The 26,402-nt window shown below is 37.3% G+C and overlaps 1 protein-coding gene and 1 non-coding gene across 9 annotated transcripts in view; both read right to left on the bottom strand.

Moving 5' to 3' along the window:
* Positions 1–26,402, bottom strand: part of otofa (otoferlin a) — a 71,876-nt gene that overhangs the window by 34,021 nt on the left and 11,453 nt on the right. For all 8 annotated transcript variants that reach the window (XM_008397650.2, XM_008397637.2, XM_008397645.2 and 5 more), the window contains exons 3-5: positions 13,745–13,833; positions 6,742–6,841; positions 3,873–4,072 (exon numbers count right to left, since the gene is read on the bottom strand). In XM_008397650.2, coding sequence (XP_008395872.1) covers positions 3,873–4,072; positions 6,742–6,841; positions 13,745–13,833 — 389 coding nt within the window. The remainder of the gene's footprint in view (positions 1–3,872; positions 4,073–6,741; positions 6,842–13,744; positions 13,834–26,402) is intronic.
* Positions 17,366–17,437, bottom strand: trnaq-uug (transfer RNA glutamine (anticodon UUG)). Its single transcript has one exon. It is a non-coding gene; the product is annotated as a tRNA-Gln (tRNA).

The raw sequence follows: 26,402 nt of genomic DNA on the forward strand, positions 1-26,402 counted from the left end.
TATATATATATATATCTGGAGCTGCTCCATATTCTGGGAAATCTTGTGAGTATGCATATCTACATACTAGAGTATTTTATGTTATTATTTCTTCTATATTAATCTCCACAATTAAAAACAGAAATTTAAGGAGTTATGTAATAATAGTTAAGGCCCAACAGTTCTCAATTATATAAAGTAAACACTTCTGGCAAATCTAACATCGACTATGATGTAACTTACACCCGAATGCTTCACCAAACCTCAGGTAGTATCTAATTATTCAACACAAATGTAGCTTCCTCACTAAGCTGCAAGCTCAACAACCAAGACAAATAATTAAAGGGCACAACATCTATAATTAAGATAAATTTCCATGTTTAGTATGTGGGCCATATTTCTGCTTTGGCTGATGTGCCGTATTTGCCGTGGAGATTGTTCCTCTGGGAGCCGGTGGAGCGGTGAAGCAGACCCGCTGCACAAAAGGCAGCTGAGATAAAAGAGTACAGAACACCTGGACCAAAGCACCGCGACGTGATGCATCATGTAAAACCAGGGCTGTCACTGAGGACTTACTCATAAGAGAGCAGTTTGAGACAGCCAGAGTGACAAAAAACAGAATCAATACGTGTTGCAGAATATTATTGTTGTAAAACAGCATTGCACAGACTGAAAACTGATTTGATTTCGCACAGATATAAGATGATTATTTATGCATTATAGCTTCGTGCAGTGTTATTTTGACTGAGTTACGCCTCACGGGTTAAAGAGTTAATATTTAAAGAATTTCATGTCTGGAGGTCAAATAACAGCTTAACCTTTGAATCCATCCCCTTGATGTGTAACACATGTGCTTCTCTCTAGGCACTATTCACCACTCCTGCTTTCCAAGTAGTAAAATGACACATCAGGGGATTTATGAGCTGGTAATAGGCAAACTCCTGCTAAGCTGGCTCATTGTGGTGTTGCCTACAGCACAAGATGCTTTATGGGTGTTACCATAAATCATCCTGCAGGGACAGACACAATGCTGGAGGTGGAGATGGAAGAGAGCTGGTGGAAGGAGTGCAACGGTCAGCGTTATTAATAGCGATGAAGAAAATTAAGTTCTGCTTATAAAGCCATTTGTCTCCAATGCAACACAAGAGTGTGAATCAGACTTGATAAAGAGAAATAATAATAATAATAATAATAATAATAATAATAATAATAATAATAATAATAATAATAATAATAATAATAATAATAATAATAATAATAATAATCAAACACTTCTCCAAGAAATGTGGATGACCTTTGGGCTGCAGCTGATAGAGCAGATATAGTTTTATGTGAGTGAAGTATCATTTTTGTTCCTACATTAATTAGTGATTAAACTAACTCCCTCTAGGAGGAAGCTCTAAAATGAAGCAAATATAAAATGCAAATCTTGTTGCAAAGTTTCACACTCAAAGTCCAAAAAAGGTTTTGGTTTTTGCTTACAGGGGCTAATTTCTTTAAAAGTAACTGTTTACTTAATCACCACTGTGGAAAACAACTCAAAATTTGTCCAGTCTAAATTTAAAACTTTTCTCTATAGAGTACAATGATCCCAAACAGATAAATAAATAACACGAGGGTCTAGTTTTCTATCTGCATGGAATTATGTATGCTATATCGCTATTTAAAACATTTTGCGCTTATTAAAAAACAAAACGAAGAATCTGATTTGTGATGAGTGCTGCATGATTTATAGGGCAATGAAGATGAGTCTGTATCATTTCCTCTACTCTGAAGTGGAAAATGGAAAAACTTCACCTCTTAAATTTCTGAATGGCACAAAAAATATATTTTCTTTTTTTAAACCTCAAGAGGAATAGAAGATGAGAAGGTTGTTTTTTTTGAGTTTCTGAGAACTTTGGGCCAAAAAGCACAGAAGAAGAACAACAAACATATATTTTTCATAACATGTCACCCAGGTGGGGGGCATGTCACGCTATACTGCATTTCCAGGGAGTTATCAAATAAACAGTTTATAGAAAAAACAGCAGTTGAGTAAATTAGCTGCAGTCGACAAATAGTGCTGGATTTGTTTTTCTTGTAGGTCAAAACCACTCCAACTTCTCTGTTTTAAGCCCCACTCTTTCCTCTTCTCCCTTTAGGAGCAGAAGAGTCTTTCCGAGTCATCGTCTCCTCCACACTCACACCTCATTACCAGAGGAAGGGAAATAAAAACTGGCTGCATGGAGCATCAGAATCGATGAGATAGTGAAATAGTTTTAGAAAGTTTCATTCACAAGATAGGAAAACTGTACTGCTGATAATTAGGGAAGGAAAATGTTTGAAAGAAATGCAGCAAGGCAATTAAAATAAGAGATTAGCGCTGGATTTGTCGACTGCAGGTTTGTCTTCATTCTTACTGTTTTATTGCACATTCAGTTTTGTTTCTCATTACAAATTCTCTGCAACACCATCTGACCTGACTGGCAGCTCTTTACAACAAGCAACAAAGACAGAGCTTGTACTTGATGCATCTTTAGCAGGATCACACGTGTTTGATATAAATTTAAGCTTCATTCAGCAGCTTTCTTGCCACTCTCCTTGAATCATTTTAAGTAACTCTCTAAAGTCTTACTGTTTTAGTTTATGTTTTGGTCATATAAGAGCCTTGGGATAGCCTTTGCCTTCACTCCTACTGCAAATGCATTTCTTTCATTCTATGACGTAAAATAGTGCAGATTAGATGTGCCATGTTCGTGAACAAGAAGAAATATGTGTGCACGATGTTATTTAAACAAGACTCAAATAAATTTTTCCGGGCACCTATTCAATCTGTAGCATAATGATGTGTTTATGTGTCTGGCTGAGCAGATAGTCTCAGTGAAAATCAATACCGCCTACAGATGCTTTCATGTACTATTCAGCAAAAGCATGAGAATTAACGGTCCATGAATACACTGACTGTAGGCAAAATGAAGAGAGAGAAAGAGAGATGGAGAGAAAAAGGAAAGGCATAATCTGAACAGATTTTTGCAGCTTTTAAACAATAGTTTTACAACCTTGTACACGCTTGTCTTACTTGCTAGAAAAAGTAGAATAAAAAAATATTCTGACTTCAAAACAAAACAGTTACGAAATGTTTTCACATTTTTATCATGCTTTTTTCTTTTTGTTTTGTGCATCATTAAAATGCCAAGAAAAGACATTAAGAAACTTTCTTCTTAAAAACACCTTTTTTTTTTGTTTGTTTTTTGCTGTTTTATGTCATGTATTTAATCAGTTTTTTACTTTTTTCCACTGAGAACATGAAAACCTCTGCCATTTAGGGAGATAACCTCTGCCATTTAGGTTATCTCTGCCATTTAGGGAGATTCACGCTGTTTTACTGAGTCCTTAGAAGAAGTGCCGATATTCACACACTCATTATCAATATTTAGACAGAAAAAAGACGGCAGTATGTTAGTTTTTGGACATTGCAATTATTACAATCACCAATCTATTTTATCTAATTTTGAAGTTGTTCGGCCACTATTTGAATTCTGGAACCACAAATTTACTTATGCTGTATATAAAGAAATGAAAACATTTTCTCAGTGTCTGACATGAAATCACACAAAAAGGTTTCCTTGTTTTAGGTCTGACTACCAATGTATTTTCTATTTGCTACATCCCAGAACAATAAAATGTGTGACTTGGGTCACAAATTCTTTGTATCCTTCAACCATCGTCTTATAATAGTTTGATAAAAATTTTGGCCAGTTCCTTCAGACACAACAATTCACTCACTCTTACCTTTTCGCTCACAACTGTTCAGTGATCTTCACAAATTGTGAGTTGGACAACTTTAAACCCTCATTTTTGTAATTCCTGAATAACAGTAATTTGACTGTTATTCAGGAAACTGTTTAACTTACTTTCTGAAGGTTGGTATGGACCCCTGTAATGACCGTCCAGGAGAAGTCCCTGACCCGTGGCTCTGTCCTGAAAGCAAGCTGTCTGTTTCGAAAGCAAACATCCCATCACGGTCATCAGGGACATCCAGGAACTCTCCATCGCTCCACATCCCCCCTGTGCCATCCATCGGCTGGTATCTGATATCTATGGTGACACTGGTCTGAAAAGGAAGGAAGACATTAAAGTGACTGAACTAATTCAACAGAGATGCTATCGTGACAGCAAGTTCTTGACCTTTACATTTAAGATTAATTCTGTGAAGAATATTAAAACTTGGTAAGATTGTATTCGCAAGAAGGATTTTGGTATTTACTGGTGCATCAGCGTGGTCTCAATACTGGCAACCAACTTGGCACGACAATAAATCACTTTGGCTCCTTGTGTGCTGCAAAAATTCTGACTGACATTTTTATGCAGGCCAGAAACATGGCTGGCCCGGCAGTTTGTCTTTAGCATCTTCTTGGGAGACATGTTTGGACAAATACTGTCCTCCTGACAATGACCTAAACTTTATTACAGAGCGTCCAATTTATTCCAGTGACAAAGACAGATGAGGGGGAAATATACGAGAAACTCCCTCCCTTTCCTCTATCCTTCTCTGCTTCACGGTCTGTTCCTTATAACATCTTCACCAGGCAATCTGTGTGGTCCACCAGGAGTTAGATTTGTTGCTATGGCAACAACAATAGTAGCGCTCCCAGGTAATGTCAGGTTTAGTTTTACCGCTCTCTTGCTACAGGGATGCTAAACAGTGAAATTCTCCTCCCAGTGTGTGTGTGTGTGTGTGTGTGTGTGTGTGTGTGTGTGTGTGTGTGTGTGTGTGTGTGTGTGTGTGTGTGTGTGTGTGTGKGTGTGTGTGTGTGTGTGTGTGTGTGTGTGTGTGTGTGTTGACAGAACTCCTCATGAACACTCTGCATGGGTGTGAATATGAGCTTGCATGCACACCAAGGAGCGCCGCTCTCATGCAGTGTTACATCATCTCAGAAAAAAAACACACCAGCACTCTCCAACCCACCAACACACGGTCCTGCAGTGGTTTCAGATTTTATACAGTGTTTGCTTGACTCAATGCATTCCATCTCGCCGTCCTCTTCCTCCCATACCCAATACACTCCTACGCTATATTTTCATTATCAATCACACAGTTCTTCTCTCCACCACGCTGCTCAGGGCTTAATTTAAAATCAATAGATTATCAGGACTTCTGCTGAGCATCTAAATGTGCTGATATTGCTTTTAGATTGTAGTATATATAAGATTATTGTTGATGTGGAGCTCTTTAATGATGAGGTCCCTTTTGGCAAATTAAGTTTATTACATCTTCTACTAGAACTGAACGTCCAAAGCACATTTTATTTCTCTTTTATATCTCCTATTTGGATTGCTCAATAGATATACTTATTGATAAAAAAGAATAAACAACTTACCCAATAAGAAAGTGTTGTGACCTTAAAGTTGCCCTTAAATTAATAATTTAAGGAGCGACTGAAAATTTCCCTTCGAACCTCGTCGTGTCTTGAAAAAGTATCTGTAGCCCTTACACTTTTTGTTAAGTTACAACCACAACCCTCAATCTATTTTGTTTAGATTTTATGTGATATACCAACACAAAGTACTGCACAGTTTGTGAAGTAATTCAAATGTTGTTGTCATTTTAATTCAGACCACAGTGGACTGAATTACTAAGGTAAACCTAAATTAAATTCAGTGCAACTGTTGTGGAAAAAAAACACTATTTTCCAAGCACTGCCAGGTGAAATCACTCAATCAGCTCTATTCATATATTGTGCACCATACAGAGAGCTTGTAGGACAATCAATAATGAAGCAGTTGTGGGTGAAAAGCTCTGCCAGGCAGAGACAACACTTGAGTTTTATACCAAGGATAACGGATCCAAAAACAAGAGGCGAGACAGTCTGGTTCCGATGCAGCTGTACAAAACAACTCCCAGCCTTGTACATGTAACCCAAATAGCTTCTTTTGGTGAGAGTTCACAAGCATTTAATATGACATGGTCAGCAAATGTTAACTTTAGAAGTCACCAAATTCATTGACTTAATGTCCATGATATTTAATCACATTTACTATATTGTAATTAATATAGTAATCACAATATTGTATTCAAATGTATGTTCAGCACACTTGAATATAAACCACTTTTATTCTTAAAAGTATTCTAACTTATACTTTTATAAGTATAAGTTATAAAAGTATTTCTTTTATAACTTAAAAGTTACACTTTTAAGTTATACTTAAAAGTGTAACTTTTATACTTTTAAAAGTATAACTTTTAAAAGTTAACTGAAACTGAAAGTTTTCCTTTCAGTTTTCTAAAAATATATTTTATTAGAAATCACATGTCACGCACCAAAAAAGTTGTAGCCAAACACCCCCGCAGCATAATGCTGCTACCATTATCATGCTTGGCAATTGTTATAGTGTTAAGTTTGAAAACTATCTCCAAACAAACGTATTTTACTAGTCAGTCTTTGTTTCATGACATTAAAATGTCGCACCAGAAGGCAATTTGTCAAGTGCCGAAAGAGGCTTTAAGATGTTGATTTCAATTTGTTCAGCACCTTGTTTTCACGCTGCAGTTTGTGTCTGCAACATTGACCCAATGTGAATGAGAGAAAATCTGCAACACGTAAAAACATGCGCAGTATTGTTTTTGATTCATTGCAGTTATGAGTTACACAAGTCACACCATTAAAAAAACAATTAAAATGCATGGTTAATAAGCTAAATTGAATAGAACGTTTTTGGCTGTGAAGAGCAAATGCACAACATTAGCTAAAACTGTTAACAACCCAAAAAGGGAGATCTTACCTTTATTGACATGTTGTTGTCATCAATGAGGGTATCTGTTAGCTCTAGATGTCCCTCTTCAGCCACTTTCTGAAGCACCATGCAGAACGTCCCGACCAGTCTGCAGCAAAAGAGAAAGGACTATTAAAACGGTGAAATAAGACAACACATTATTATTATTATTATTATTATTATTATTATTATTATTATTATTATTATTATTATTATTATTATTATTATTATTATTATTATTATTATTATTTTGTTTCCCATTTGGTCTGCTCTGCTGCACATTTGTTCAACCATGTAGCCTCACTGAGTCTTTGCAACATCACTTCTGCCTTTTCACTTACAGTAATAAAAAAAATGGCTAATTGTATTTCCTGCTTGCTGACCAGAAGCATCTGCTCTCCACTGTGTTTCCTTCCTCACAGTGTGGAGGTGAATGTGTCAGGAACAGAAGCTGCTTTGGTGAGATGAAACACACTGTGAAAGTGCCACACTGTCACCCCCTCACACAGAATCTCACACTTTAAACACAATATAGGCAAAGATTCTGTTTCATTGGCATGTTTCATTCATTTGGCAGTAGGTTAAGATGGTAAAAATAGTGTATTTAAGAATTATAACAATTTAAGAATTATAAAAGAGGAAGTTGCATTACATTTCTTTCCGAGTATAGATTTTGTGCGCTTCTGAGTGAGGACACAGTTAAAATGTTGCAAAAAAGAGAATTTGATGCCTTTCTCTGACTTAAATGAAGCTTTCAGAAACACGCATTGGTCTTAATTTCTATACTTTGAATGCAAACAAGGTGAAAGCTTCTTTTAGGATTCAAGGACAAGCTTAATTTTCTCTTAGCAAAACAAAGAAAACTAATTTTGACATCAATGTGTAGGTGTGGTGTGGCCACAAGAAACTCGAAAAGAAAAAGGTTTTCTGTCTTCTCAGGGTGATTAGTATAGCCACATTAGAGATGGTAAAGAAAGTATTGAATCTCCAATTTAGATATTTCTACCGGCTGCTACTGGGTCATTTCATTCAGCTGCGTATCAAAACACACCATTCAAACCAGGCCTGTAACATAAAACTGATCTCCTGAAAAAAGAAACATATAGAAATAAAAACAAAACAACTTTTTATTGTAATCACATATTGCCTCCTGAACTTCTTCAATTTTCTTCTAATCCCAGGATTCAGCAGGATCTGAACTGTGGGCATCTCCAGTCCTTCAGGGTTGTTGGGTTATTGACGCTGTGTTCAATTCTGTTCCTCTCTTTACACTTTCCTCAAAAACACAAATGAATACAAAAGAATGGGATAAAATACCATTGAATGGAGGTCACTGCTGCCCAAGGACCCCTCACAAAACACAACAGTGGGGAGAAACTCTGTCCCAGGTCCCATTCAAGCAGCCAATTAGAGCTGGTGAATAATTTAAAGAGTTTCCTCCATAACAGAGCATTGTTTGCAGAGCAATAAGTCACACGTGTAGAGCAAAGCCGCAGCCATATGTCATTTCCAGCTGAACCTTTGTTTACATCCAGTCTTAGGTCAGATAAGACACAGAAAATGAATGGATGTACTTTTCGCATCATATATTCAAATGGCTCAACAAAAGCACCATTACAAGGAAACGTCACAGGTGTTTAGCACGCAGGGAAATCTAAAATTGTTAAACAAGAGTATTCATGCAGAAGCCAAACATACACACACATTGCTGCGTTGCTCCAATAGGACAATAAAAGCTGACAGCCAGGTGAAAAGTAAAATAAGAGCACACTACAGCACTTGTAGTTGGACATGAAAACACCAAATACCTTCTAATTAAATTTACGAGCAAAGACTAACACAACAAAGGCAGGGCGGCGAGTTATCAGAGGGTAAATAAGGCAGTTATTATTCCAGTCTTCTCCCTGCTTTAATCCCTCTCTGCGCCTGCTGTCGTTACCAGCACTTTGTTTTCTTTGAAGTCAGTGGCTATGAATTGCTTTTACATTAAGGAGTGAGGCTATTCTTGAGTTAGCAGCATTTCCAAACCCGATAATTTATACTCGAACTCGACTTTACTTTGAGAACAAGTTTTCTTGTAAGTGATTCCCCTCAGGCATAGACAGATGCTCTTGCTGTGAAGGTGAGTTACTGTCAGGTTCCCCGGTGAATATATTCAGAGACTTGCAGACTAAAGTTGGAGAGGTTACTGATGGCTTTGTGTAAAAAATAAAACTTTTTTCTTGAAGTTCAGCTTTGATCCTGTCACAGTATGTCCAAACCCATTGCATTATAATCAACTACTTCCTTCATCAGACAGGGCTGATCAATACATTCAGGCCTGTTCTGTCGTTTCCTTTTAACCATTGTGCCGAGTGTACAAGTGGTGAATAATTGAATTGAGCGGGGCCTATCATGTTCTGCCTCACTTTTTACCATTTCAAAGGGTGCCATTCATTATTGACCAACAATTTACTTTCCTCTGCTCCATAATTCAAGCCTCGCCTTCCTTTTATTTTGTATTTTCATTCTTTGTGAGTGTCGGGTATTTTATTCTTTACTTTTTTATCAAACCATGGCATGACCAAGCCAAGGATCATCATAAGAAATGCTCAAGTGAGAAGATATTTGAGATTTATGTACACAAAAAGCGAAGAAATAATAATCACAGCTCATACACGGTGTTCAAGGACGAGCATCTATCGACTGGCAACGTTTGCAGATAAACAGTACGTCTCTTCGTTCCAGATGGACAACACTGATGACAAAATGTTGTTAAACTGTTTTTAATGGGTGAGCTCCCAAAAATATGTTTTCCAGTGCGGCTCATTTTAGTCGTTTTTACTGCAGAGAAGCCTGTGGGCAGAGTGCCGCTCCAGCTTCACAACAGCCAAGCGCCATCACAGGAGAGACTCGGAAAGAATCACACATAAACACAGTATGACCCAGATTTCTTTCACTCAGATTCTTTTTAACAGAAATAAAGGAACAACAGAACAAGAGCATGGGCGCTTTTAAAAGCCGCCTAACATACGGATATTAAAGATGTTTCAGCTATGATGCCTGTTACTGTATTCAAGCTGTAGGTGGTACGATGTAACAGTGCATGCAAATTGCTCCCTACTCCAGTATACTTTAACATCAGTTATAAAGAATCATCATTTACAATTAAAATAATCTGAGAATGAATTATGATAAAGGATTGTTCTGAAAAGCATAATTCTTAGCAAAGTATCTCCAGATATCATCATATCTGGAGCTGTTACAGGAGCTGTTAGTGCTGTTACAGAAAAATAAGACAAGTACAATATGAAGCTTTCTCTATAAAAAGCAACCCAGCAGTCAAATCTTGCCACACATTTTCAGTCGGACTTTGAATGGACCATTTTTAACACTTTTTTTTAACAATAATATGCTTTGTTGTAAGTCCTGCAACTATTCCTCCTCCAGATTTGTCCCCTCTCCAACAAACCTGAATCAAATTAATGGCTCGTTACCAGGCCTCTGCAGTATCCAGGTTTAGTAAAGGAGAAGATAGTCATTATGGGGCCCCATAAGGAACACTCTGTCCCTGCAATGTAGTATGAGTTAGGAAAATGTATATTACAATGGAGGCCACACGCACACACACTCACACAAAAAAGCCTTTTATGAAAGAACGTCCATCAGGCAGGGGAGAAAACTGCTAATTAAACATGGCATACGGTGACCCTCATGCATCATCGCCACCTTTGTCTTATGGTAATGCGATCAGCCTTATTGTCATAGGGTGTAACATGCTGGCCTCATAGTGTGTTGGTACTTTAAGAAATGAAGTAGGTCGGTCATCATTTTCGTCATGTAGCCCGTGGACATATGGAGCAGGTGCGAGAACAACAAACTATTGTTCACTCTGAATTATTTACCAACTTCCCTGTGCAAAGGTTACTGTAACTATAAATATTACCAAACTGCTCACAGACATTTTTTTTTTGACAAACTCTGTTTTCATATTGTGGATTTATTTCGTTTTTTTGTCTGTTGATTTGTTGGATTACTTCCCATTCACTCCATAATTAAACACCTTTTGGGTTAATGAATATAGCTAAACTGGAAATAGTTGAATTTACAAAAATAAAACTGTTAAAATAAAAACTGGGGAAAAAAATAAAATAAACTTGGGGAAATTAACAGATTTAGTAAGGCCCTTTTTCTGGACTAAATAAACAAAAATGAAATTCTGTAGTTACACTCTGTCCTGTCTGAGATCAGGTCTTCTTAATTGGTTGATGATTTGTTGCAAAGTTCTGAAGATATTTTGCCATAAATCATGAATGCAGATCTTTTTTTTTTTTTAAATCGGTAAATATCAATATTGTTGCTTTAAATTGATAAGAAACTAAAGCCGCAATTTGTTGAGAGACTGGAGAGTAAGAAAAGAAAGAACAAAACAAAGTACATGACATACCAACACTGACACCTTGAAAGATCCATTGGAAATTGCTCATACATACTGCATAATGCCAAATAAAATTTTCACACGAATACCAGCTTTGTCACAGTATCAGTAGAGTTACTTTTCAAACTATGAGATTTCCAAAACTATTTACCTGATTATGTTGAGCTATGAAACAGCATTCCTGTTTCAGACTCACAATAGCACCACAGAAATCTCGATGTCAGAACTGTTGAGAACTGATACGACATCTGTCCGCACTCCTGTCACCACCTTTTTAGATCTCAGTCATCTCTGTGCTTGGATAAGAAGTGAGTCACCGTCTGACTGTAAGGTTACGCGAATAAAGTCCCAAGTCATTAGCACTAACAGATGTGCAGAGTGACAAGCGAATAACGTTTGAATGACGACAAGGCCGCGCAATCTTTCTCCAGTCTGGCCCCTTGACTGTTTATAAAAAGCGTCAATTAACTCAGTGTGAAACCTGACTGGATCTGTTTCCAACACAGGAGATGGACCTGCTTTCAGAGTTTAGAAGGAGACAAGCTGCCTCTGTATGTGTAGAGGAGATGGAAAAGCCTGGCAGGAAGCCTTCCGATCGAGACATTTTGTCAAGTAAATGTATTCAGTCTGATCCATGATCCCTGGAAGGCCATGAATTGGTGTACATTGCAAATTGCTTTTGGCTCCTAGATCCAAAAACAACCAGGCTTCACATAAATATCTTTTATTTATAACTCACAGGTAAACCTTCTTTGATCGCCCACAGCTTTAGTTGTTCTCCTAAACGGCCGAAGCTAAATGCGGAAACATTCAAACCAGAAACAAAAATCATTCAGCATTTTGGTTTTAATCTGAAAACTTCAGCCAAGTAGCATATCATTTCCTTCTCATCTTTTCCGTCACCCATATTTTCAGGAATGACTGCTCCATAACCTGCTCTTGTCCTTAAAATATGGCCACTTGTGTTTTTTACACAATAAATGACCCTGTTGACTGAACAACACCTGATATTATTTCAAACATGCACCTTTCAATTAGTGGTCTAATTACGCAGGATCATTAAATCTTTAAAATTACCCCAAAACAGTGATTGATATGGTTAGTACTGAATTATTTCGAACGTAAACTATGCATTTGCAAATAACTGAGAAATAGACAGGGAATTATTTGCCTCTGCTGTAATGCCGTTCGTCATTCTGACTGATGACACAAAATTGTGGCCTGCACAGGAGAACGCACAGCAAATATTAACTTTTTTAATTAAGCAAACACACTGTAATTTCTGTTATGATGTGATTCTATATTATTGGAATAATAGTTTAGATTATTTTTATTATTCCCACCACTGGTGTCACTGAGTACCAGGCAGCTTTAATTATGTCTGTATTAAACACAGTCTGTGGCCTGTCTTTAATAGCTTGTTGTTTACAGAGTGTGTTTACACTCATATGTGGGTCAAATAGAAGGTAAATGTGTGGCTGTGTGTATTCAAAAAGGCCCGCGTGGAGAAAGAAAGTGTGTATTGCATTTTTATATGTCATCAACTCAAGAACCTAAGCATTAAACTCTGCTACATTCTACCATGTTTTTCATGATCTGACTGTTTGGACTGTGTGACATGACAAATGAGCCAATTACAGAGGTTGAATTGCAGTTTCATTTCTTCAAGCGCTCCATTGATGTGAAAGTGACTCATGCTCAGTGGTTTACAATGTTTTTACACAGGCAATTTACTCCATTTAAGTCAAGCTCTCTGGGAATTCAAGCTCATTCTCCGCCTTACTTCAGAGACAAACACCATGTGTCAGTCTGAGTTGGTCACAGGCCGACACTAAAAGACAAGCAAGGCCCCCAAACTGCAAATGGATTTACTCTGAAATGCTGTTGGATGGGATGCAACTCATTCTGAATCCGACAGTTTCTGTCAACTCCATCCATCCATTTTCTTACACCCTTATCCCTTAGTGGGGTCGGGAGGGTTGCTGGTGCCCATCTCCAGCTAACGTTCCGGGCGAGAGGCGGGGTCACCCTGGACAGGTCGCCAGTCTGTCGCAGGGCAACACAGAGACACACAGGACAAACAACCATGCACACACACACTCACACCTAGGGAGAATTTGGAGATGCCAATTAACCTGACAGTGATGTTTTTGGACTGTGGGAAGAAACCAGAGTACCCAGAGAAAACCCACGCATGCACAGGGAGAACATGCAAACTCCATGCAGAAAGACCGGGGCCGGGAATCGAACCCAGAACCTTCTTGCTGCAAGGCAACAGCTCTACCAACTGGGCCACTGTGCAGTTCTGGCAATTCTTAGATTTTAAAAATGTATCCCAGCTTTGCAGCGTTCACTCACCAATCTACCAATAATATTATTTAACCATAATGTTAGCATACAAACAGACTTTCACTGTGTTCATTTTCTTGTTTTTTTTGTTGTTGTTTTTTTTAAAACAACCATTTATACTGATATTATTCACCAACAGGTGATACAAATTAAATTGTTGTGCCGTACAATCAGACTAAAAAGATGTTGTGCACTGAAAGTAGTAAAAAAAAAAAAGAAAAGTTCAAAGTAGGAGTATTAACTCACCTATTTGTGAAGACTTTGCTGTAATTGTACACTTGGATCTCCAACATCTCATTATGATCAAGTCTGCTGGCAATGGGCCATCGAAAAGTCTGGCACAGAAAAAAATAAATAAATACCAAGGGTTACAAAAATGTAGCAGCAAAATATGAGACAACTTAGTAAAGAACTATTCTACACTTCGTTTTCTGTAAAACTATTTTGTTTGTTTACGCTGAGGTGTAATTAAAAAGCAATGCAATACCTATTCTGTGCCAGTAGGTGGCAATAACACTAACATTGAATTCAAGAGAGAAGTTCCTAAATAATGCCTACTTCATAATAATAACGATTTCACCAATGTCTAAATGTGCATGGAGGTGTGGATAGATCTGATGAGGTCAAAAGTCCAGCATCGCTTCAAATTCAGAGGAACCAACAGCGGTGCCACTGATTTATCGGTCATCGGCAGCTGATAATTGGTCAATAAATGAATATTTTCTATGGACAAATAAACACCTCTTTTTTTCTGCCATACTCCGCATTTTTGTTCAGTTCTTAAAGATTTTAGCTTTCCTGGGAACACAAGCCCTGAACCAGCAGTTTCCTCTAATATCATGTAAACTCCAATTCTATCCATTTTCTTTAGAAAACATTTCCTGTTTCATTCTCAGCCCATTTAATGAAGATCCATGTGTTACGCTTTTCCATTAATGCAATAAAAACAAACCTTGGTCAAATACTCAGGCACCCTGTAGTTAGCTTAAACCATGAGCTCTTAATGCATTTGATATTTCATACAAAACTATTTAGTGAAAAAAAAGGCTTGTATTTTAGCATTAAAACATAACAGCATTTGTGCTATTTATTCATATGTCCACTGTGGTGCTAAAAAGAACCCTCATAATTACAGACATGACAGCAGATTTAATTTTCTTCTGTGATGTTTAGCCAGACAAAAAGATAAATCACTGCAAATTATTCCCCCCGAAGTGGATTCAAGCCCTAGCGTCAGCATACATCGGCTACCCTACAGAGTTTTTGAGAGCGTAGATATTTCTGCCGAAGGCAGATCTGTTGTTCTGAAGGCAGCAAGATATTGGAATGTTTTATTCATCATCCTAAACATCTCTGTTGAGTTAGTTGGGAATGTTAATAGTTTTTTTTTTCTTGAGATAAAAGAATAAACTGTATTGTAAGTGTTGGCTATTCTTGAGTGAAATCCCAGTTATGATGATAGAGAAGATAAATGATTGCTTATTTTAATTACTTTCTAAATATTACTCTGAAGGGTTTTTTTTCTGACTCACTGACAAAAAAAATCTGAAAATGTTGCAGCTCTTCATATCCTCCTGACTACCAGGGGAAAAAAAATTATCCAATCACCATTTTTTTTAAATGCCACAGACTTTGTAAGGTAATAAAAGGTTTTATGCACTTACTTTGTCTCTTCCCATAAAATGTGTAATTACTGATGAACGCCATTTTTATGAATTAGAAAAAGGTATGTACAAAAGTCCCACCCGTTCACATGTGATATCATTGATAAGCCCTAAATGTCCTCTCCAGATACCAAAAGGAATTAATTCAGTAGAATGCAGGGGGTGGGAGACATTCAAGTTTAGAAATGTCCTCTACAGAGGACAAAAATGAACTACTGGTAGTCAGCAAGATGCATGAATTTTATTGAGTTGCCTTTGTAAAAGATACAGGAGTTGGCAGAAGTGTCCTGTTTGCAGTCTATTTTATGTTTCTGAATACTTCAGTCTTAATGTTCTGAGGCAATAAAATGGATCTAATAGGATTAAATGATGCGTTACATTAGTATGTATTTGACAAACACATCCACGTCTGGGATCCTAATTAAATCAGGAGAAGTACATTTTTCACAAATGTCTAGATAAACTGATGTAGGTTTATACATTTATGTATGAATGCTAATTTAATTAGGAGGTTTTTTGCTCTTTGTCTTTTGTTGTTTTCATGGTTATTACAGTGCCTTGCAAAGCAATTCATACCCTTTTTCGCATTAAATCTAAAGACACTAATTTGTATTATTATGATCTTATGTGAATGACCAGCAAAACCTACAAAGTTTAGTTTGTAGGCTGTATGTGGAAGACCAATCCTTGCCATAATCCCATCTGGCCAGGATCCCTGTCCCTGATGGATAAAAACCAACCCACTACCATCGCAGCCACAATCATTTTTAATAGTAGGTGTTTGATAACTTAATCCTGCTTTAAACGTCTCCCCAGCTTTACTCCAGAACAATCTACTCTGTTTTTGGCCTCCATGTTGCTGTTTGTTCACTAATGTCCTCCAACAGCGTCAAACCCTGACACCATATTACACCACATCACTCCGCTTTGCTGCTTCAAACAACAAGTACACGACTACATAATTAAGTAGAGGAACAAAAGCTCTTGCCGTAAAAGTTAATTAGCCTTTTTGGATAACATTCAGCAAACTGTTTTTAATTACAGTATTATGATGAAACAATATCGTGACAACAGATGTATAAAGATTGCACAGGTGATTTAAAACTCATTGACTTCCCACTGTTTTCAGCCTCCCAGTCTGGAAAACACTGCAGGGCAGGAAACACATCCGTCAGGACTGTCCTATTACTGAATCCTGGAGTTCCCACCTGCTTCTGCCTTAGAGGATCTGTGCATCCATATGCATGCACTGCTTTGAGCTGTGAGTCTGTGCTTTCTACCCTGAGGATCTGGAGTCTGTGCTTTCTTTTCCCAATCTCTAACCAACTGAGGACAGGGCTATTGCCACTTTCAGAGCCTTCACTCACTCCATTTAAAACACTTAGAAGCTGCTAACAGCTCCTGAGTGTTTGCCCTTATCAGAATATATCAACTGAATCAACTGTATTGCATCTACTTTATAGAAATTCCCCTCCTGTGTGATTTAGCTGCTGAAAAATAAGCCCCCAGCATGGTGTTAATGATGACAGCACACAGGAAGGGATCAACATTATACCAGCACACATAAGCTCAAATGATGCACATCATAATGAGATTATGTTTGGGTTATTCAACTCCAGGAACACAACAAGTAAGCATGCTAATTTCCCCAGAGAAGCACAGGTTTTAATCTGTGTTTTCACAATAAACAACACTTATTCTGAAGCATGTAAATCATAAAACTCTGCCTATAAAAATGTGTTTCGACTTTAAGTTTGAGCTATCCATAGTTTAAATACTATCAAGTTTTTATTAAGTGTTATGCTACACTAGTTCTTCTCTTTTATTGCATCCACAAAAAACATATCACTGTAGTTCAAGCAGAAGAAACGCCGTGGCTAAGTTTTTTAACTTTATTGGTAAAATGAGCTGTGCTGAATAAACTTTGAGATAATGGAGCTCCTTTAAGGAAACATGATAACCACTACACTACAGAAACTCATGCTCTTTGCAGTGTTCCTGATAGACCATCCAACATCTGTTAAAGACTAATATCAACAATGGGCTTGGAACAACGTCAAATACTTATACTAGAGATCCTCTCAGAGAGCACAGTAACTTGGGGAACAAACTGTCAGACTTGTGCCTAATTTCACATTATAGTTTGTAAAATGAACCTGAGATCAAAAATATATATATTGAAGATGCTAGAAGCAGAGACAAAAGGTTCTACTGAGACTTGAACTCAGATTGCTGGATTCAAAGTCCAGAGTGCTAACCATTACACCACAGAACCTACATGTGATAATGTCAGTGAAGTAGCCTTGATTTTAAAGATGCCTGCATCAAATTCGATTAGCATATGAACCACAGTGTTAGATTCTTGTTGACTCGCTACACTCTGTGACAAGCATAACCTACAAAATCTGTTTCTGTCTGGTTTCGAACCAGAGACCTTTTGCGTGTTAATGCCTCATTCTGTTTTATTTTCAGGCCTGCTGTCACGTCTTGATACACGGCTAAAATCAAACCTCATCAGTCACGTGCATAAAAGCTTCGGTCATCTAACGCCAAAACTCTTCCCCTTGAGCTTCTGTGATTTAAGTTTACAATTAAACATGGTCCTGTGCACGGAGCGCAATCCTGAGATTAGGTCTTTTTGCTTGGTGAATTGTTTTAATTCAAGATATCTTGGAAGTTAGGTATGGGGATTTTCTGTATTTTAAATTTTTTTTTAGCTAGTTGCGTCCTGTCTTGTGGCCAGGCAAGAAGATTAGAGATTGTTCGTTTGTTGTTTAAAGATAAAAACTGTTCTTACTTTCAGTCGGAAGGGGGAATTTTTGTTTGTTGTTTGACTATGATGTTTATTTCCTCCTTTCTGTTAAACTCATGAGTGTAACTGTTAACATAAATTGAATCCCTTTTACACTTAGGTGGGTTTTATTTGGGAGTTTCAGGTTGTTAGTTGCTAGATTTGTTTTTTTGTTTCCATCTCAGACTTTAAATCTATCTGCACTCAAACATTAATTCATTCATTTTACATATTATTGCATTATGTATCCTGTTCAGTGGTGCATCCTTTTTATCTCTGTCATGACACATTGCTGTGAGTCCAGAAACATGAACAAGCATAAATATTAAATTACAGTGAGCTCTGTTCATTGACGCTCTGCAGAATGCACGCTCAAAGCTATAAATTGCCTTAAACCTTGAATGATGAAAAACTGCTGCAATACTCCGACTCTGGCATTCAGTCAGACTTTATCACATAATATGTTGGTTAGAAATGGTGTCAGATGGTAGTCTGTAAAAAGCAGTCATCACTGCACTGTTGTGGAAAAAGAAAATCACCACTAGTCCTTTTTTTATTTTTTTTTTAGCTTGTCTGAATCATTCTCATAACTGTTCTCAGATCCCTTTTCTCTAGCGCTCAGTGCTATACGAAGTTTAATTGGTAAAGCATGATGGCTCATTAAAAGTGACAGAAATGATCGCTCTCTTGAACGCCTCGAAGCCTATTGGCGCTTCCCCCGGGGCTAAACACTCAGATGATCAGATGAGGAGAAAACGTTTCTTCTCCGATCCCTGCAGCATTGTGCTGGTCAGATGGAAAACAGGGTCAACCTAAGTTCCCCAACACATCGTTCCTTCATATTTTATGACTGTTATACTAGATTCAGATGTGAAAAAACTCACCCATGATTAATTATGAACAATATGCTTCCTTCTATTTTTTTCTTCTACCCTCTAATGTGATAATGATAGAAGGAATGTGACACAATTAGAGGAGTCTTCTAAGAAGCTCCCAGTGTTTCGTACTCCAAGCTTGTTATAATCTTATGATGCAACTCTCTGCACCTTGATTCTCAAGGTTTAGATGAATCCTCGAAGGATAATAGCAATAACAGTGCAACCTAACGTCTTCTTAGAGCTCCTGTCAGTCAGCTTGGTGTAAAATGAGGAAAGATCAAGGTCAAATGCTAGTTTAAAAACTTACAGTGAAGTTCACAAACAGATCTAAATAAATTCATGCTCACAGTTCCCCACTTGGCATCTGTAGTTTACAATTATTTATGTTCATTGATCATGTTTTGTGAAAAATATTATTCAGTTTGAGCTTGAATTATTTGCTCATATACTCTTTTAATGCTGCTGAATTCCTACTAGAACTGCTGTCATTTACTCTACATATTTTATCTGAACTAGTTCACACTTTGTGTTTAATTGTCCTAATTTTTTTGAAAGCACAAAAACAACTGCCTGCCTGTCTAACTTGTTTATGACAAACACTGTTTTTTAAATCACAGACAACTTTTAAACGTAGTCCTAAATTGGGAATAGCTGATGATTTTTTTAGCGTCCTCTTTGCGAACGGTCATGTAACATTTTTGCCTGACTTTTACATGATTGCATCTGACAGACTTTCCATTTCGCACAAGAGGAGGCAAAAAAGTGGCGAAATCAAATCTATCGTGGATGAAACGAGCGTGGCAGATGTTGTTACCGCTGCTCTATTTAATAATGACATGCTCACGCTGAGGCAGGTTACAGCTGAGTCTCGTTATTCTTGCTCTCTGCAGAACAACACCACTTCCATCAATAATGGAACTATTCATAAGTTTTTGGTGCTCCAGTTGCACAACTTTGAAATTGATAATCAAATGACGTGCGGCATCCAGACGTACTTCCATAAACGCAGCATCCTGCATGCCACATGTTCTCCTTTTGGCTCACTAGGTAGATTTTTAACACTGGAGTTAAAATGTGAACTGGTGATATGATGGTCAAGAACCACCAGGTTCTTTTCCCCTGAACTGTAGGAATCAAGTCTCAGGAAGCGTGAGCCTTCCTGAGAAGGCTAATCCTTTTCCCGTCTAACGGGAGAGAGGATGAGGACGGTCACGATGCACTCCCTTTCTTCTTGGTTTCTTCTTGCCCCGTGTTGTTTAATATTAGCCCACTGCCTTAATTGTTATATTTAATGCGGCAGAAGATTTGTTTTTGCCAAAGTAACTCAAGCGTACTACTTTCTCTTCCATTTGTTATGTTTTGTTCCCATTATGTTGTTTTTATATTATAAGTAGAACTAAAATACAATTAATGCACACAACACTTGCAGTACAGAAGCACATGGATATTCGATATTTATTTTTTGCCGCCTTCCTAAAATAATTTTTCTTCACCTAAAACCTTTTTTTGGAAAGAAAGAGGTGGAGATTTTTTTTATTTCATTATTTATGGATTTATTTTTCAAATATCACTTTTGGCAAAAAGAAAAAAAATGACGGGTCATTATTTTTGTAAGGTGACAATATTGTAAAGTTGATTTTATGAAAATATATTGAAAACCAAAATTTTCAGCAAGAACATGCCGCTGTTCTTTTTTATACCTTCGGAATAAAATGTTATTTAATACAGATGGTTCAAACTTTTTTTTTTTTTTATGAATTCCACCCACACATGCTAAGTTTCTCCAAATGAGTATAAAACTATATTAGGTATAAAATGATTTCTTCTTAGAAATATGGATAATTTTAACAACACTTCTGAACAGCTCTTCGAAGTGAACGAATCCCGAAGATTTGGTTCCCTTCAAAAAATTTCATAACTAATAAGAAAAACTAATAAATCTCAGCAAGCATACAGGAATTAACCCTTGTAGTACAGGAATATCCCACTATCATAACTAAAGGTAGACGGAGACAGAGCACCAGGCACAGTTGATCTACTTTAAGCTCCCCTTGGTTTTCTATCAAACTTCCTCCATGAAGAAAGTTTCTTTCAGCTTCCTGCATTTGCACTTCTAGTAGTTTTTATTACACTTGAAGATGATGGACATGGTTATAGTTAGGAACACCACTCGTCCCTTTTTATGCTTTACTTTGTGACCCAGCTCCCTCTTCACCATGGAGATGCAGGGCAGTTACTGCATCACTGTATGATACGCGCATACCTTCTGATGTAATCAGAATGACAATAAAAGCAGAGAAGCGATCTCCCAGTAATACTTAAAACACAATTATATTAATGCTGTGTATGCAAACACAGCTCTGCCTCTGTGTAGAAGGCCCTAAGGTAATAGTGGACTTGGTGTCCTGCACTTCTGAGCCTCCCATGGAATTCCTTTTTTTTTTTTTGCCAACTCTCTTTATTGCAACTTGTAGATTTTAACATTTTAGCTGACTTAGAAAAGGTCCAGCGTTGTTTGCCTCAGATTTTATCCCACACTATGCACAATATGTATAACTATCTATGTATATATGGATGTGTGTGTGTGTGTGTGCGTGCGTGCGTGCGCGCGCGCGCGCGCGCGTGCGTGCGTGTGTGTGTGTGCGTGCGTGTGTGTGTGTGCGTGCGTGCGTGCGTGCGTGTGTGTGTGTGTGTGTGTGTGTGCGTGCGTGTGTGCGTGTGTGTGCGTGTGTATGTCTGACAGCAAAGATCAAGCAGCATCACTAATAAGCTGGGTCTGCAGTGGAAGTCGCGTTGCGTTTACTGACAGCCCGGTATAACAGTTCACGCCAGTAACTCCGGTTCAATCTTGCTTTTCCATCTCAACTCTTTAACGCTGCACTTTTCAATCTCCCCTCTGTTTTTCAAAGTGTCACTCCAACTCTTCCCAACTAATTTCCATCTAATTTATGGGAAGTGGAATACTTTCTTCGAACCAGCATTGCCATTACAGGATTAGAACTTTCCCCATTCGATGACTGAAGTTAAGATAATTGTCTAATCTTGAAGCTGAGGAGAAAGGTGCAACACATTTCTTCAACTAATTCATTAGAGACCCATTTACTCAAGATTAACTTTATCAGTTTCTCCATCACATAAACAACCAGCTGTCAGTTTTTGTCTGGTTTTATTTAAATATGTTGGATCTAATTTGTCCCAAGGTTTAATGTTTCACGGAAGTCCCTTTAAACCAACAATAGATTTTTGTTGTTGTTTTCTACTAAAAGAATCAGGAAAATAGTAACTTTGTTCTGTTAATTCAACAATGTCAGTATGTTACCTTTGAGTTACCAAATAGGACAACTTTTTCCTGTTTTAAACAAGTAATACCTCCATAAAATAAAAGTTAGGGGAGATTTTGTTCTCAAAGGGCTTTAATTATCTCATAAAAATCCTTTTAAATAATTTTCCTCAAATGGTATTAACATAAAACAGAAAGCAGAAATGTCCTCTCTTGTGAGTTTTAATTAATGAGGCAGGCAATAAAGTCAGTAGTCAGGACTTTCAATTCCAATGAATCTATAAAAACACTGCATGCTGCTGAAAGAGTTGACTGAAGGCCTAGCAGCACTGTGCAGATTTACTTTACAAATCCCTTTTTATGGTTTTAATACTTATGTTAGTAACTCTGTCCAACTGCATCATTGTTTTTCTTTTGTATTTCTTTCCTGTTCTAAAAGTCTTTTGCAATTTAAAGCAGCTTTTAGCGAGTTTCTTCTCGCTAAAAGGGAGCTGTTCATCTCCACTGTCACCTAATGCTTGTTTCAGATTGCTTTAATGATTAGGTGGAATGAAGTAGTTTATTTTTTATAGCTTATCTTTCACAGTTTAGTTGGATTGTATTTGTGTGACATTGTGCTTTAACTTGACCAAACTGAATTCGGCTACTGAATTAAGTGTGATTTTAGGAATGTGTCACAAACATATTCACTGTATAATATAATTTGCTCAAGACCTGTTTGCTCCTACAGTTATTCTACAAAAGATAGAAAGTTTTTTACCCATACATCACCTGCTCGGACTTTCTGCTTCTCACTCTTTGTATTTATTTTGTCTTTATTTTTTTGTTTTTTGGTTAGACGTTCCCTACTAAGAAGCAATAGTTTCTTCATCATTATTTCTGGGCGGATGTTTGCCGTCCCAGTGGGATGCTTGTGAAAGAGATTTGTTGCAAGCTGATGCACACGGGCTCACGCAGACAGATGCCCAAATAGAAATATATTTCTATTTTTTTTACAAATTCATGCCAGCATCAAAACAGAAAATATTTATGACTTTTTTTCTATGAAAAGTCATGAGTCTGCAACACTGCATTATCTGTATAAACAACTGTAGAGACGATGGTTTGCCACAGTCTATTGGTTTTGTAACTGTGCAGTTTGAGGCCTAATTACATTTGTTTTATATAATGGGTGTTTCTGTTTTCACACCTATACACCATCTCTCACAATCTCCCATTTTTAATCCACATTTATCAGCTTTCTTGTTCATTCTTCGATGCTTATTTAATAAATATGGTGAATAAATCTGAATTTACTTACATTTTTGTCTGTAGAACAATTCCTGCATTTATTTCTCCAAAACCAGTTACACCACTTTCAAATATAATTAAAAAACATTCAGGGAATGCTATTGGGAAAAAAAGTCCCCAAACCTTGGTTTGTCCCTTTGGTCCTTGATTTTATCAATTTTAATGTCACACATTCCCATGCTTAGATCCCATCCAACTGCATGCTTGTAAATTAAATATTTTGCACAAGTCATCATTTATTCATAATCTTGGAAGATGTGCTGGAAGAGCACATTCCTGGAGTGTCCTAGAGCATTTAGAGAACTTTAAAAACTATTTTCAGAGCTGGCAATATTCAAGCTTGTGCTTCACCCTGAGGCATCTGTTACTTTTCTCCTCTTTACTGGTAGCACTGCTAGTCAGAGGAACATCAGCTGAAATAAGAACCTTAGGTGTCAACATTTCTTATGATATGAGGTTCTTGTTGATAGTGATGCAGTGAGGGTTCATATATCTGACATTTCTTGCTTTAATCTGTTCAATTCACTCTAAATGTGATTATCCAGACAGTCCAGGAAGTGCTTTGGAAGTGAGCTCATTGAGGTGTCTTCACTCTATCTCCGGTAAGCCACAACAAGCCCAGCAGCTCAGGGAGCGCATCAGGCTGATGAGGCTTTCAGCAGCAATGCAAACTGAGAAAAAAGGGCAAAGTCAGCTATCTTTCAGCAAACTCCTAAATTGTACCATTTTTCTCAAAGGTGATTAAGTCTTTCAGCAACTTGTAATTAAAACTCCTACTTCATGTGAAATAGAGAAAAAAAACTAGCAAGTAAAAACATTGTTTTTGGAACAAAACGGCACTGCTTCTTCATTATGACATAATTATATTTTATAAGTTGTGACCTGTAAAACGTAATGATGCATAGTCTCCATGCACTGTCCACCACTCAGGTCACGCCTCATAAATGCATTAAAACTTATGATTCAGTTTTCTGAGCTGCATCTCAAAAAAGAAAAAAAATACTATTTTAAAGTCAGACTCACAATTTTAAAGACTGCTTTGACCGTATTCATTACACTGACATGTAGTTATCACTTCAAAACCTTGGTATGCATAGTTTAACTCCAAATAAAACAAATTATCTCTTTGATAAAAAAAAAAATTGAACATGTGCAGAGCATGCTTTAACTAACGCTGTCGGCCACATACAGAGCAGGACTCTGTTCTCTGCTCTAGTTATGTCGAACTTTTGAGGGGGAAGCCCTGTCGTTCTGCAGCTAAAAGCCTCACCATCCACTGAATAATGAATACAGATTCCCTATCCAGTCTATCTGCACACTAGTTCAAAGGCATTCAGCTAGTCCATGCATAAAGCAAAAAGACACACAGCTATATGCTAATGGCCTCAACGCTGGACTCAATGAGACCTGCAAATGTTCCAAATGTTGATGAAGACACTGGCGAAAAGGAAGAGATGAGGAATGTTTGGAAGGGTGAAGAAAGCACAACAATGGGGCCGCAATAAAGGCGCCTGCGCACTTGCAAGCACTTATTGCACAATCCTTCAAAGTGCAGGAAGAACAAATTACTCCAAGAGGGAACTGGACGCTGCGTTGATGCTGAGAGATGTCAATGACCTACAGGACTGAGAATCAGTCCAGACCTCAGAGGAGCTTAAAATGAGACCCAGTCGTTGTTGTACACGTTGCAGTTTTAAAATATAAATAAAATATATTGAAAATATATTTTGCAAAAGCAACACCATCGCTGGTGGGACTGTACAACCCTATGAGCTCCATGGTGAATTTGAGTGAGTGGAAACTTCCTGATTAAAAGCAAAATAAGAAAGCTCGTTATCAGTAAAGGAAGTAGCACTCTGCTTGTTAGCTGATCAAAGAAAAAAAAAAAAAGGTTTTCTTTGCAAAAACAGCACTCATATCCTCTGAGAAGGTTTTGTTTGCAGCACTTTCCTTTTTGTTTTCTGCATTTTATTCTTTTGAGTTAATTCCGTATAGCTCTGCTCTGTCTCTCCAGCTCTTGCAAATTTTTAAGCAACACTTCTGTCTTGATCCTCAGTTTTCATCTTTTTCTTGTTTTTCCCACCTTCTTCCTTTTTTTCCCATATGTTACACCTTCATGTTTCAGTTCATCATAATACTTGTTTTTGTTCAGTTTGAGGAGTTTGTAGGAATGCGATTTGGGAATATTTCCCATAATCTCAGAGCAGCCATGGTAAATAAAGACAGGCCGACCATAACCAGAAGGACTCAAAGGAATACAGAGACGTGTGCTGTTGTCGAGAATATTCTCATTTACTGCAGCTCAAATCCTCCAACCTTTGCTTAAATATTCAGCTTCCATGTCTGGCAGAAGCAGTACTTAAACCCTCTTGCTTTTTTCACAGCTGTAGGAGGGAATGAAAAACCTTATTTAGAGCAGAGTGAGAATCTAAGACCCTGGCTGGCAATAAGCACACATTAGAAGGATTTGAAAACATTTAAATAAATTAGCCGTTTGCAAGTCATAACTTTTGTAGATAATTCCTTAATAAACCATACGGAAGTAAAAATGCTTGAAATATTTACTGACAACTCTGTCAGTAAATATTGGTGTCTTGGTGAGATTCTCACACGGTTTAAACAAAATGGCTTTGTAAAGTGTATGGAAGTGTGTATACGCACTGTGATTTGCAAAGCATTCATAATCCTTTGACTTTTCTGAATTTTGTCACTTCAAAGCTGCAAACTTCAATGTATTTCACTGGGATTTTAGTTAATAGAGTGTCTGGTGTGTTCCTTGATTCCTCAAAATATATTTTGTTCACTAAAGTTCTCTAACAAATCTCTAAAAACCTAATAGAAAAACTGTATTCACACAGTGATTAAAATACAAGCAGATTATAAAGCAAAGACTTTTATTTAAGTGACTTTTTGTGGAAAAATTGCTAAGTTTTTAGGGGTATTGACTAAAGAGGGCTGAATACATATGCATGCCACACTTTTCAAGTTTTCATTTGTATTG

This window comes from Poecilia reticulata, linkage group LG21, assembly GCF_000633615.1.
Source record: "Poecilia reticulata strain Guanapo linkage group LG21, Guppy_female_1.0+MT, whole genome shotgun sequence".
NCBI classification, from domain to species: Eukaryota; Metazoa; Chordata; class Actinopteri; order Cyprinodontiformes; family Poeciliidae; genus Poecilia; species Poecilia reticulata.